General features: G+C 35.9%; 1 protein-coding gene across 4 annotated transcripts in view; it reads right to left on the minus strand.

The window, feature by feature from the left end:
- Window positions 1-312: 312 nt before the first annotated feature.
- CHEK1 (checkpoint kinase 1) overlaps window positions 313-14,164 on the minus strand; it is a 31,723-nt gene continuing 17,871 nt past the window's right edge. For all 4 annotated transcript variants that reach the window (XM_015074066.3, XM_015074067.3, XM_027036863.2 and 1 more), the window contains exons 6-13: window positions 13,362-13,550; window positions 12,817-12,921; window positions 9,733-9,828; window positions 5,983-6,091; window positions 5,610-5,787; window positions 5,205-5,336; window positions 2,632-2,733; window positions 313-1,162 (exon numbers count right to left, since the gene is read on the minus strand). In XM_015074066.3, the coding sequence (XP_014929552.1) occupies window positions 1,067-1,162; window positions 2,632-2,733; window positions 5,205-5,336; window positions 5,610-5,787; window positions 5,983-6,091; window positions 9,733-9,828; window positions 12,817-12,921; window positions 13,362-13,550 (1,007 nt within the window). In that variant the 3' untranslated portion in view covers window positions 313-1,066. The remainder of the gene's footprint in view (window positions 1,163-2,631; window positions 2,734-5,204; window positions 5,337-5,609; window positions 5,788-5,982; window positions 6,092-9,732; window positions 9,829-12,816; window positions 12,922-13,361; window positions 13,551-14,164) is intronic.

Below are 14,164 nucleotides of genomic sequence, written 5' to 3' on the forward strand. Positions count from 1 at the left end.
TTACTGCAGCAACACAATTTACCAGTATACACTAATAATGATAAAACTCTAACCATAAAACTTCATGTTCTTAGCAGACTAAGATGATTAATTTTATAAATTACCAAGAAAAAGGAATACAGGCCCCAACCTAATACATTCAAAAATTAATATAAATTTTATCAGAAAAACAAAGTCTTAGTAAATCTAGCAGATCTATTTCTGTCACAGCTTCTTTCTTTCTCCCTCCTCTATTATTCCCTACCACCTAGAAGCTTGGTCACCAATAAGTCCACAGAGTTAGCTCTTCATTTTCAAAATAAAATTTATTTCTTTAATAAAGAATTAAAATATGGCTGTGAAAGTAGAAAATAATATAGAAAAATATTTAAAATGTGCAATAGTAATTTTAGAGTAAAGGTAGTTAAGCATTAGAGTTTATGCTCAACTTCTACTTGAAAGACCGACCAGTATTATATATATTATTAACCACACTGGAAAAAAACATACCTACTTGCAATTTTAATTAACAGTTATAATTCAAAAACAGATTTATATACTTGGTCATGCCCTTGTGAAAACAGAAGTACAAATCTTGAGGATATATTTTTTGAAGTTGGTTTCACTTTATAGGCTGATAAATCTACTGTCCAAAAGTTACAGGGATTGCTTTTATTACAAATGCATCCATATAACTAAATCAACATGAAGGAAACATGTACTTTTTGGATGAAACCAAATGTTTTGTTAACAACGCGGCAAGAATATCATCTTTCGTTACATTGGTATAAAAGCTGGTAAGCTCATGTATTCCCAAAGTATGGTTTCCATCACATGTAGACACTAAACACAAGATGAAGAAATATCTAATGAATTCTATCCATTCGTTCCCCAAATCTTTAGTTACAGTGAAGATACAGGTATTGTTTGTATGCAGGACATACAAAAAGAATTGGAAAATGTTTGGCTAGAGGGAAGACAACTCTTCAGGGACTAATGTTTGCAGTTTGCAGAATAGGATAATCTTCTCTAGGAAGAATAATGTCAACATAGCAGCACTATATTCACCAGGAATCCAATGGATCTCTCATGTGGCAGGAAGCCAAACCTTCTGGCTACTCACAACATCACTCAGTTTCCCTTTAATCTTCAGGAAGTGTCTCTTGAATTCCAATCCGTCACCCTATATTAGGAATAATATCCAAAAAAAAAAAAAAAAGTCAAAAAAAGAGACTGCCATAAAATCAAACTTTCTTTAGTGGTAACTAAAGGCAAATATCCTTAGGTATGTCCAGCTACAATTCCCTTCGGGTCTTCTTATGAAGACCAAATATTCTCGAAGAAATGGCTACATAAATAATTCCAACTTGATTTTGGGCCCATCACTGTTCCCACTACACTGGGCTCAGAGAGCAGAAACAATGGCAGCTTGTCTGTTTCAAGCATTGGTAACTCTGGACCTAAGTCACTGTTTTCCATAGGCACTGGGGGTTTGTAAACTAAAATTAAGCCACACAACTACACTGAAATCTTGCCAAAATACTGTGGCAACAAAGCCAGTCGTTCAGTTATGAGAAAGATTTCACTACAGTAGGATCTTAATAATTTAATTCCATACTAAGCATCTAACAGCAAAGCTCCAATTTCAGAATGTGACCTATTTCTCCAACCTCCTTTAGAGCCATGTACAACCTCTCAGGAAATAGAGAAAATGCTATTTTGGTCTTCTATCAGAACGGGTAATCTCTAAAGAAATAACCAGAAATGTGAACAAAACTCTATGTACATGAACATTAATCACAGACTTACTTATGACAGATAAAGATTCATTAATGATATTGTACGTTTTGACAAACATATAATTGTAATTAAAAAGATGTATTTGGATTCAATAAGAAAAAGTTTAGAATGCTTTTTTTTTGAAGTTTATTTATTTTGAGAGAGAGAGAGAGAACATAAACAGGGGAGGGGCAGAAACAGAAGGAGAGAGAGAATCACAAGCAGGCACTGAGCTGTCAGAACAGAATCCGATATGGGGCTCAAACTCCTGAAGGGTGAGATCATGACTGAGCTGAAATCAAGAGCCGGACACTCAACCAACTGAGCCAACCCAGGTGCCCCAAAGCTTAGAATGCTCTAAAATAATCAGGGTAATTACTGGTGGGTAGCATAATTTAGGATTATTTTTATTTCATTTTTACTTATTTACATTTTCTACAAAAAAGACTTTGTTTTAGAAGAATGACAAGAATGAATGCTCATAACATTGAATGAGAAGAAGCAAGTTACCATATTTTACACATGCCATGTAAATACAAATAAATGGCATTAAAAAAAATCTCTACGTAAGAGTATTTGCATAGAGTACATACTAAAGAAGTAGTAAGACTACTATAATATAGTAAAAAATAAGTCTCTGTTCTCTCTGGATGACAAGATTAAACTTGATTTTTATTTTCTCCTCTATATGTTTTCATATTTTTTAGGTTTCTACAACGAACACATAATACTTCTCTAACAAAAGCAAAACAAAGTTTTTTTAAAAAATGTGCTATTCTAGGGGCACCTGGGTGGCTCAGTTGATTAAGCATCTGACTCTTGATTTTAGTTCAGCACACTCTCTCAAAAAAAAAAAAGTGCTGTTCTACATACCTTAGATAGCCGAAAGTCAACCAAGATCTTCTCATCCATTTCTACCAAATTCACTTTGAAAATCAGTTTATTGTTTCTCCTATCAGTTGTTGATACAGTAACCTAAGGCAATAAAAATCAGGTTAGTCCAAATTACAAAAATATCTATAATAATTCTCACTTCAAGGAATGACTATAAAAAATACACTGGTGTACCACAATTATGCAAAACTAGAACAACACATCATGTTCTGGAAAAATACAAAACACATACATTGCTGCTGGGAATGTAAATGGTGCAGCTGCTTTGGTAAACCACTTGGCAGCTCCTCAAAAAGTCAAACGTAGAGTTACTCTATGCTTTAGCAATTCTATTAGCAGGTATAGAGCTAAGAAATTGAAAACATTGTTATGGGTGCAATTGTGTCCTCTCAAAATTCGTATGTTGAAGCCCTAACTCTTTAGAATACGATTATATTTGAAGACTGGGCCTTTAAAAAGGTAATTAAGTTAAAAATGAGACCATTAGGTGGGCCCTAATCCAACATGACTGGTGTCTTTGTAAGAAAAAAAAGTTAGCATACATAGATACCAGGTATGCATGCACACAGAGGAAAGACCATTTGAAAGCCAAGAAGAGAAGCCTCCAAGGAAACCAACCCTGCTGGCACCTTGATCTTGGACTCCAGTCTCTGGAATCATGAGAAAACAAATTTCTGTTGTTTAAGCACCCAGTCTCTGCTGTTTTGTTATGACAGCCCTGGCAAACTAAAACACATGTAAATTCATATAAAAACTTGTATAAGGGGCGCCTGGGTGGCTCAGTTAGTTAAGTGTCCAACCTGGGCCCAGGTCATGATCTCACAGATCATGAGTTCGAGCCCCACGTCGGGCTCTGTACTGACAGCTCGGAGCCTGCAGCCTGCTTCATCTGTGTCTCCCTCTCTCTGCCCCTCCCCAGCTCGTGCTCTGTCTCTGTTCTCTCAAAAATAAATAAACATTACAAAAAAATTTTAACGTATGTAGCAGCATTATTCATATAATAGCCTATAAGTAGAAACATCCCAAATGTCCATCAACAGGAAAATGGACAAATAAAATGTAGTCTTCTATCCACATAATGGAATATTATTTGCCCATAAAAAGGAATGAAGTAGTAATGAATGTAAACAACACAGATTATCCCTGAAAACATGCTAAGTAAAATAACACAGACACAAAGAGCCATTTATATGACATTATATGACTCCACTTATATGAACCATCCAGAATAGGCAGTCCACAAAGACGGAAAGTAAATCAGTGGCTGCCAGGGAATGAAGGGAGGGAAGAATGAGGAGTGACCACTAATTGGTATAAAGTTTATTTTGAGGGCAATGGAATGTTCTGGAATTAAGTGATGATAATAGCACAATCTTGTGAATACACCAAAACCACAAAATTGTACAATTTAAAATGGTTAAAGTGATGATTTTTATGTTATGTGAGTTTTATCTCAATAAATCTACCTGACCAAAAAAAAGTAAGTTACCCCACACAAGGGAGAGGAAAATCAGACTGGCCTCAGATTTCTGCATAGTAACAATTTCCCTTAACTTTTAATTTTGAAAGCTTACAAATCTACAAAACAACTGAAAGAATCTACAATAAATAACCATATATCCTTCATTGATTTTATCAACCTAGATAAGTATATGTTTACTTGTCTTTTTTGTGTGTTTTTTTAAGTTTTTCAACCAAGCTATAGAAGACATACACTTCACTTCATATTTCTCCTATGAACACATTCGCCTACAAACCACGATATTATGATAACACCCAAGAAATTTGACACCGATACAAAAACAATATCTAATATAAAAACCATATTAAATTTCTCCAATCATCCCAATAACACTCTTTAAAGCTTTTTTTCCTCTTTAAATCCATGATCTAGTGAAAGATCATGCATTACATTATTTATCAGGCTTCTTTAATACATAATATTCCCCTCATGTTGTTTTTCATGACATTAAAGTTTTTGAAAAACCTAAAGACAGATTAGAATTTCAATGATACAGGGGCTCCTGGGTAGCTCAGTCAGTTAAGTGTCTGACTTTGGTTCGTGAGTTCGAGCCCTGCATAGGGCTGTGCTGACAGCTCAGAGTCTGGAGACTGCTTTGAGTTCTATCTCCCTCTTTCTCTCTGTCCCTCCCCTGCTCACACTCTGTCTCTCTTAAAAATAAATAAACATTAAAAAAAATAAAAAAATAAAGAATTTCAATGATACAAATATGCCATAATAACATAAACAACAAAAACTGGTAGGTGGGAGCAGGGGAGGTGGAAGAAATATGGGATTGTTAATGTATTCATCTTTCATAAAGGTAATCTTTGTTACTGTTACAATTTAAGTATATGTAGTTTTTAAGAAAATAATGACTTGAGTCAGTATTTTTAATAACCTCAGAGAAGACTTTCAATATTATTTAAGGTAAACAACATTTTACTTAAATCCTTTGAATTTCAATTGTTTCTTTTTTGAAAATATACTGATAATGATCTTTTTTACTCAAATATTTACATTTTTCTTTAGGAAAATCAATGAAACATACCTGATTCATACAGCTCTTTTTCCATTGATAGCCCAGTTTCTCACAAGTCTCTTTCAGGCATTGGTAAGATTTGTCTGCATCCAATTTGGTAAAAAACCGTGTCATTCTTTTAACCAAGCGCTGCCAAGGGTTCTACATGTCAAACAGAGGAGACCTGAATAAATCTGGTATCACCAAAAGCAGTCATATCACAACTAATTGGTCTGAAAATTCTCTTCTGTGACTTAAGATTCTTATACATCAAAATATCTTCTAATTCTTCCTTCCTTTGCAAAAAAAAAAAAAAATCTGTACATGTTAAAGTGTTAATACAACATTTCTAAGATTTATACATTAAAAAAAAAGGCTTTATGATAAAAAACTAGAGGGTTTTCATTATTTATTTGAAAAACTAAATTCCCTTACCTGTGAGGATCCTGGGGTGCCAAGTAACTGACTATTCAGGAGCATATGATCAGGACATGTGGGCTGGGAAAAACTGATCCCTTGTACCAGTTTATCAATATATGAAGGACTGGTGTCCCATAAGGAAAGACCTGTCCGTGGTTCTGGTTGGGAACTGGAGTACTTCACATTTTCTTCACTGAGGCATTGAGATACGGGGAAAATATATATTTTTAGATAAAATCAATCTGGCCTTTCTTATATCACATTACCATTCTCACACTGATAAACATTACATTCACTATTAAGAAAAAAAAAATATATATATATATGCATTACTTCTTATGGGAGTACTACATTCAACAACTATTTGATCTTTGCTGATTTATCTTACCTAGAAGCACTGTTCACTGGAGAGAAGTCCAAATTGGATTGAATGTGCTTAGAAAATCCACTAGGAGACTCTGATATACCACCTGAAGTGACTCGGGGCCTCTTTGCCCCTAAAAAACAGAAAACATAAATACAAATATTTTCAAGTCTCCTAAGCAATGTTCTTCAACTAACCCCACTGGAAAATTCAAGAAGTAAAAACACATCTAAATCCATGTACTTAAAGCAAAATAGTTATATAAGACAAATAGTGGCTCTTTGTACATGATTACAAAAGAAATATGATCAATATAAACTTATGAGAACTCACTTATCAAATTACACATTTCACAAATCCTGACCTGTAAGCATGTTCCAAGTATGGGGTTAAGGCCACAATTTTAATGGTACCATTTATGGTAAAAGAACAGTGTTCTACGAAGACAAAGAGACCTAGCTAAAAAACCAAAACTTTTAAAAATAGAAAACAATTTATGACAGTGGTGATAAATATTATGAATCTGCTCTATCCAACATTCTTAGCTCCCTGGAAAAGCTTTACCAAGAATAATCATTATACAGAAAATGATGCCACTATAAATTCATTGGTTACTACCATCAGCTGAATCTTCAACACTGTGTTTCTCTAGTTAGTTTCCTCTCCCTTTCTACACAATGATCTCTTCAAAACTTCTATACTCTTGTCAAATTCCCATAACGACCCACCCCCACCACCTCACTGCTTCGCATTCGATACCATCTCCAACTGCACAAAGAAAATAAGTCATTAGAAACTCCCTCAATTTGCCACTACTAAATCTGTCAATTTACTTGCACTGCTACCCATCCTTCCCTCTTCCATGCTCCCATAAAATGTTCATCTCTGTACTTGTACGTGAGCCTATGCCCTCCTATCTCAGGGGGTCTTGATGCTCCTTCATTCCTTCTCTCTTGACCTTCAGCCTCCTCCTCTCAACTGGAACGGTCCCAAAATCATTTAAACACACACACATTTAGCTGAACATTTTATTTACTAATTCATTCAAATATTTTATTTTATTAAGCCTACTATACATCAGGCAGTAAGAGGAAAGAAACAGCATGCTGGTATGCTGATGAGAAAGCAGTAGAGAGGGAAAAATTAATGATGCAGGAGGAAGACAAAAGAATTGTCTCTGAATAGGCAAAAGAGAAATGGGCCTAGTGCATAAGAAAGAGAGCTAGTATATATCTGGAGCAGACAATTTATTCATAGCAACAAAGGAGAAAGCAGAATATATGAGCACAGAGGCAGCTGGTTAGGTGGCTGGAGATGGTGATGGGAGCTTATGGAAGTTGCCTTATGATTGTTTCTATTTCCCAGTGAAATAGGAAGTGAGAGTGAGGATGGGGAAGGAGGTGCTGGAAGTTGAAAAACAAAAAAAAAGGTATACAAATGTGACTTAGAAGACCGAGGTTGTGAAAGAAGTAGGGAAATGCATTATAATTGCCTGGCAGAATTAAGGGCTCACTTGAGATCAGTGATCCTGAATTTAAAGTGAACATTGTTGTGTATTTTGGTCCAGGTGCAATCAGCTGTGCAGGTGTAAGTACAGAGCAGGTAGAAACTGGATTAAAATTGGATTAGGTTTTGTCCAATAAGCATGATGAAGAGAGAATAGGGCAGGAACGCTGAAGCTGAAAGTAAAGAAGTCATTACAATGACTGACCTTGGGATTTAAAGTAGTGACGATGGAACTGAGGACCTAGGGAGGGGACAGGTAAGAGACAGTGAAAAGGAAGTAAAATTAATGGACTTCAAGTCTAGGTAGGGTCAAAGGATTGTTGAAGTCAGGGTACTAGGGGAGGAAGCCAGAAAAAAAATATGCCAGTAGTCAAAGCAGGATGTCTGAAGAGAAGATCACTAGAGAGAAGGTAAAGGAAATATGAAATCAGGATATTCGAAGGGTCATCCAAATGAATATTTCAATCACCAAAAGCCATGACAAAATGTACAAGAGTCACGTTAGAGAGAGTGACAATGTGGCAGGAGTTTTAAATGGGGGTTCAGAAACTGATTATCACAAGGAGGGAACATTAGGAAGTAGTCTGATAATATGAGATTCAAAATGAAGAGGGGAGAAATATGAGAAAAAGGGAGAAAGTAGAAATGAAGGACAAAAAGGATGCCTGCCCCACTCCCAGATTCAAGGGTAGGAGTGTGTGGGAAAGAAAACATCACCACTTGAGGGGAAGCTGTGTTCTCAGGAGAGAGCTTGAGTTCAATTAAAACAAAGGGAAAAGGGAAAAGACACATTCAGAGAAGAGTTAAAAACTCCTCACTTATCTTTAGCCATTCTCTCCTCCCATTCACAGCCAGACTTCTTGAATGAGCTGTCTATACTCTGCTTCATTATCTCTCTTTTAGACTATAATCATTGCACTATCAAGTAAAATTACTCCTAGCCTTTCACCAAACCTGTTCCTGCCATGATCATGAATAACTACTGGGCAAATTTTCAGGCTTCATGCTATTAATTCACTTAACAGTGTTTGCTACTATCACACATTTTCTTCTGTTGGCCTCACTTTTTTTCATATTCTCCAGATGTTCCTCCCATCTCTTTGGCTACTTTTCTGTGTCCCTGGCCTCTACTTACCACTTAAATGTTGACATTCCTTAAGATTTCATATACTTAATTTCATCTACCAGTTTAAATTATCATCTATTTGCAGAAAACAACTAAATATTGACATCTCAAGCCTGGTCCTGTCTCCTGAGTTACACACACACACACACACACACACTTATTAGACAGTTTTATTTCTCAAAATCAACATGTCCAAAGCCAAATAAAATTTCTCCCCAATTCTGTTTTTCCTAAGTTATATCCCAGTAAATGGCATCACCATTTTCTGAGTTTGTCACCCGAGAAGAGTCATCCCGGATTCCTAATTCTCTTTCATTTTCTACATATAAACAATTACCAGTCCTATCAATTCTAGTTTGTAAGTTTCTTTGGCATCTACCTCTTCCTTCCAAATCCATTGCTACTAACCCAATCCAAGGTACCATCTTCTCACATCTAGGATAAAAAATTTCAAAAACAATGGGAAAAAAAAAAGTAGGCAGAAGGACCTTTTAAAACCAAATATACGATCGTGTCATTTCCTTGCTTCCTCAATGGCCTTAAGTTAAAGCCCAACATCCTCAACATGGTTTACAAGGTCCTCCTTCACACTTCGGTCACTATCTACTTCATTTCAAACCTCTCTCCCTCTCCCCCTTCTCTATTCACTCATTTAGTCAACAAACATTTACTGAGAGCCTACAATGTACCACACATCATGCTAACGACTAATGACTTAAAATGACAAGTCAGACATGGTCCATGCCATACTGGTCTTCTTTCAAGTTCCTCAAATGTATCACCTTCCAAACTCTAAGACTCTCTAAATGTCGCTTTCTCTGTTCAGAATCTGCCACTCATCTTGCTAGTACTCATCTGGCTAGGTCCCTTTTAATCTTCGGTTCTTAGATTTAATGTGATTTCCTCAGGAAGACAAGTCTTCTAAGTCACTTAAGACTTGGTCAAACACTTAGCTATAGTACTCTGCTTTTCCACTTTATTAACAAACTTAAAATTATTTTTTGTATTTCTGTTTTTCCTACTACACATTATAACCTACATAAGGACAGAGACCATAGGTATCCTGTATTGTTGATTTGTGATACTGAATGTAAGTGCCTTTTCTTTCACAGAAAAAAATACTTGTATTTTAAGGATATTACCTTTCTTGAGAGGTTTGTTGTACCATCTATCTTTTTTGATGTCTGGAATGGTAATCCTTACTGATGGATTCTCAACTAGGATTTTATGCAGCAAAGCTAAAAATAAAATATTAAGACAACATTTACAAAAGAGACATGCAAATTAGAAACTTGTACTGTGGAATATATTCTCTATTGATCTCCTTACATCCAAATATTATTTCCAGGGAGGAGAAAGAATAAAGCTACTTAATTATTGCTTTAATTTCACGCATTTGCTCTTTGCTACTGTCTGTATCTGAGAACGCCATTCCCAGATCTGATGCTCAGTTGTCTGCAAACAAGTAAAGCAAGAACCAGGTGGAAATGTTTCTCCCCACTTGACAACATTAACAAAAAGATTTAAAAACCCTCATCCATTTTCAACACCAAACTCCAGTGTGCCAATATGTCAAGTTACATCCTCATTCACACAGTATGTTTTATAAAGAAAAATTACTTTCTAGTAACTTTTTAAGAGATAGTAATATAAGTAACTGTCATCCTAAAGTACCTTAATTATTTTGATAAAGAACTCATACATCTCCCAAAAACCAAAATTATTTTCTTTTTTTTATTCAGGTTTTTTTGTTTATTTGAGAGATACAGAGACAACATGAGCAGGTAAGGGGCAGAGAGAGAGGGAGAGAGAATCCCAAGCAGACTCTGCACTGTCAGTGCAGAGCCCAATGCAGGGTTTGAACTCATGAACCGTGAGATCATGACCTGAGTAGAAACCAAGTGTCTGCCGCTTAACCGACTGAGCCACCTAGGCAACCCCAAAATTATTATTTTTTCAATATATGAAGTTTATTGTCAAATTGGTTTCCATACAACACCCAGTGCTCATCCCAAAAGGTGCCCTCCTCAATACCCATCACCCACCCTCCCCACCCTCCCACCTCCCATCAACCCTCAGTTTGTTCTCAGTTTTTAAGAGTCTCTTATGCTTTTGTTCTCTCCCACTCTAACCTCCTCCAAAATTATTTTCTAATGGACCAAAGACTCAAATGAAAAACTGAAGGTATAAAAACACAAATGAAGGGTGTCCCCCTGGCTGGCTCAGTCAGTAAAGCATGCAATTCCTGATCTCAGAATTATGAGTTCAAGCCCCACACTGGGCATGGAACCTACATAAAAAATAAACTAAGGGGTGCCTGAGTTGCTCAGTTGGTTAAATGTCCAACTTTTGGTTTCGGCTCAGGTAGTGATCTCATGGTTTTGAGTTCCAGCCCCACTGTGGGCTCTGTGCTGACAGCTCAGAGCCTGAAGCCTGCTTCAGATTCTGTGTCTCCCTCTCTCTCTCTACCCTTCCCCCATTCGCACTCTCTCTCAAAATAAACATTAAAAAAAAACACACACATATGAAAACACAGGAATTTTCTTCTAAAGTTAGGGGTGGGGAAGACCTTGCCAAACATAACAATACAGTCAGAAAACCACAAAGGACAAAATAATAGATTTGAATAAATAAAAATATAAAACTTCTGCACATGAAAATAGCATAAACAAAATAAAAATGCATGGCAAATTGTGAAAAATATTTGTAACAAATGCAAAGATCTAATGACATTAATGTTTTAAAAAATTCAAAGTAATAAGAAAACCTCCCTGCCAAAAAGTGAGTAAAATAAACCATCCACAAAAACAGGCAAAAAGCTAATAATCAAATATTTTTAAAAATATATAAACCAATGAGACTGTGGTAAAATGGTACAAACTTTCTGAAAAGTAATTTGGCAAAGTAAACCATAATAATTTAAAACTGCATACATCCTAGGGGCACCAAAGTGGCTTAGTCAGTTAAACGACTGACTCTTGATTTCAGCTCAGGTCATGATCTCATGGTTAGCCTCACACCAGGCTCTATGCTGATGGTCCAAACCCTGCTGGGATTCTCTCTCCCTCTCTCTGCCCCTTCTCACAAACATGTGTTCACTCTCTCTCTCTCTCAAAATAAATATTTAAAAAAAAAAGAACAAAAAACCTGTATACATCCTTGATATTTCTGGATTTGCTTTTTAATTAAATGATTTACAGTATGTGCATTACAGGGATGATCACTGGATCTCTTTCATAAGTAAAAATTTTTTTTAAATATAAGTCTTTGAAACAGTGAATTGGATGCATATAGTAAGACATATCCACATAGCAAAATACCATCACAGCTTTCTTTTTTTTTTTTTTTTTTAATTTTTTTTTCAACGTTTTTTATTTATTTTTGGGACAGAGAGAGACAGAGCATGAACGGGGAAGGGGCAGAGAGAGAGGGAGACACAGAATCGGAAACAGGCTCCAGGCTCTGAGCCATCAGCCCAGAGCCCGACACAGGGCTCGAACTCACGAACCGCGAGATCGTGACCTGGCTGAAGTTCGACGCTTAACCGACTGCGCCACCCAGGCACCCCTCTTTTTAACTTTTAAATAATCACATAAATAGTCTGTGATCCTTGCAGATAGATTAGAAAATAACAATTTTTTAAAACCCTATAATCCCAGCACTGAGCACTCGTTAATAGTTTCTATTAATGTTTCGATATATAGTTCTACACTTTGTTGTAAAAATAAATAGCAAGTATATGTTTTTTGTGTATGTATATAAGTGTGTGTGTTTTTACAAAAAATAAGATCATACTACACATGCTATTTTATAACCTGTTTTTTTTTGTCTTAATGCTATAGTCAAGTACATTTTTCCATGACTATAGTTGTAGGTCTGTCTCATTATTTATAAATGAAAGCTGTTGGGGCGCCTGGGTGGCGCAGTCAGTTAAGCGTACGACTTCAGCCAGGTCACGATCTCGCGGTTCGTGAGTTCGAGCCCTGTGTCGGGCTCTAGGCTGATGGCTCAGAGCCTGGAGCCTGTTTCCGATTCTGTGTCTCCCTCTCTCTCTGCCCCTCCCCCGTGCATGCTCTGTCTCTCTCTGTCCCAAAAATAAATAAACGTTGAAAAAAAAAATTAAAAAAAAAAAGTTAAAAAGAAAAAATTTATAAGAAAAAAATTCAAACAGCACTAGTCTTCATTATCCAAGAAATCAGTGCTTTCAATCAACATAACCCAGTTACCTAGAGGAGCAGAATCAATTTTTTTCCAAGGGTTGAGGTATGTTTTTTTTTCTTTCCAATCAGAATATTCCTGACAACTGTCACTGGGCTGGTCCCATGGCAATTCTAAAAAAGAAACAAGTCCCAGTTTTCTGAGTGTTCATGTCATTATATAATAAAGATTTTAAAGGAAAATAATCAGTGATACAAATCCATTAAATGTTTCCTCCAAATTAATTCAATATGGTTTTCAAACTAAGAATGCTAACTCATAGAAATTTTAGAGGCACCTCAAAGACAGATGAACTACTTCTACCCTACTCTTTCCAAAATTATTCACATGAATTTTAAAAGAGGTTGCTATCGTGATATTTCATTTAGTAGCTCTACATAAAACTGATTTTTAAAAAGCTTTGACATTAAAAGTTCCAACTTAGTTATAAATAAGTTTACTATCAGAATACTATCATATAAATATGGATTCCCCTGGTTTGTTTTATTTATTTTGGTACAACAAATCTGGCTTTCCATAGACAGGAGTTTCATCATGATTAAAAAGCTCTTACCTCCAGCCAACATTGCTGTAAGTACTATTCCACAGGACCAAACATCAACTGGTTCTGCATGAAATTCTTTTCTCTTTAGAAGTTCTGGAGCAACATAAGGTAAAGTGCCACACATCTTGTTCAATAAACGCTCACGATTATTATGCCGAAACACTGTTGCCAAGCCAAAGTCAGAAATCTTGAGGTTATCTAAACCAAAGGAAAAATGAATGGCACTTAATAAAGATGTTTCGTAAATAGATATACTTAAAGGAATTAAGTATTACTGGAAAATCACTGGTGTTACTTCAAGTTTGTAGAACTTTTCTACCTTAAAATGACAAAAAAGACATTTTAAAAGAAATAAAAGACATTTTCACCTAGCTAAACCTAGAAAAAGTCCTCAGAGCTTCTATTAACTAAAGAAAAATCATCAATACACAAAACAGTTTGGACCAGGTTAAAGACAATGGAGTCAAAAGGGGCTGTCCTTCTGTAAAAAGGGCACTATAGTCTTAGGCTGAAAGCACAGCCAAGTCCTTCATCAACTTGTACAAAGGGCTGGAAGGAGACATCAATAACAAACAGGGTACAACTTTCTCAGCAGCAAACAAACCCACAGAGCAGGTAGAAAATATGTAAAGACATACCAAAACTAAAGATCCACAAACAGTTAAAATTTCGTGTCAAAGTGGCTAACTTTAGAAAAGGAGGAGGAACTACGCACAGAAAATAAGCCAGAAAGGCAAATTTCCTCTAACTTCATCTTTAACACACACAAACTACAAACAGAACTTTCAACTTACCCTGTGCTTAGTGAATAT

This window comes from Acinonyx jubatus, chromosome D1 (genome assembly GCF_027475565.1).
Source record: "Acinonyx jubatus isolate Ajub_Pintada_27869175 chromosome D1, VMU_Ajub_asm_v1.0, whole genome shotgun sequence".
In the NCBI taxonomy this organism is placed as follows: Eukaryota; Metazoa; Chordata; class Mammalia; order Carnivora; family Felidae; genus Acinonyx; species Acinonyx jubatus.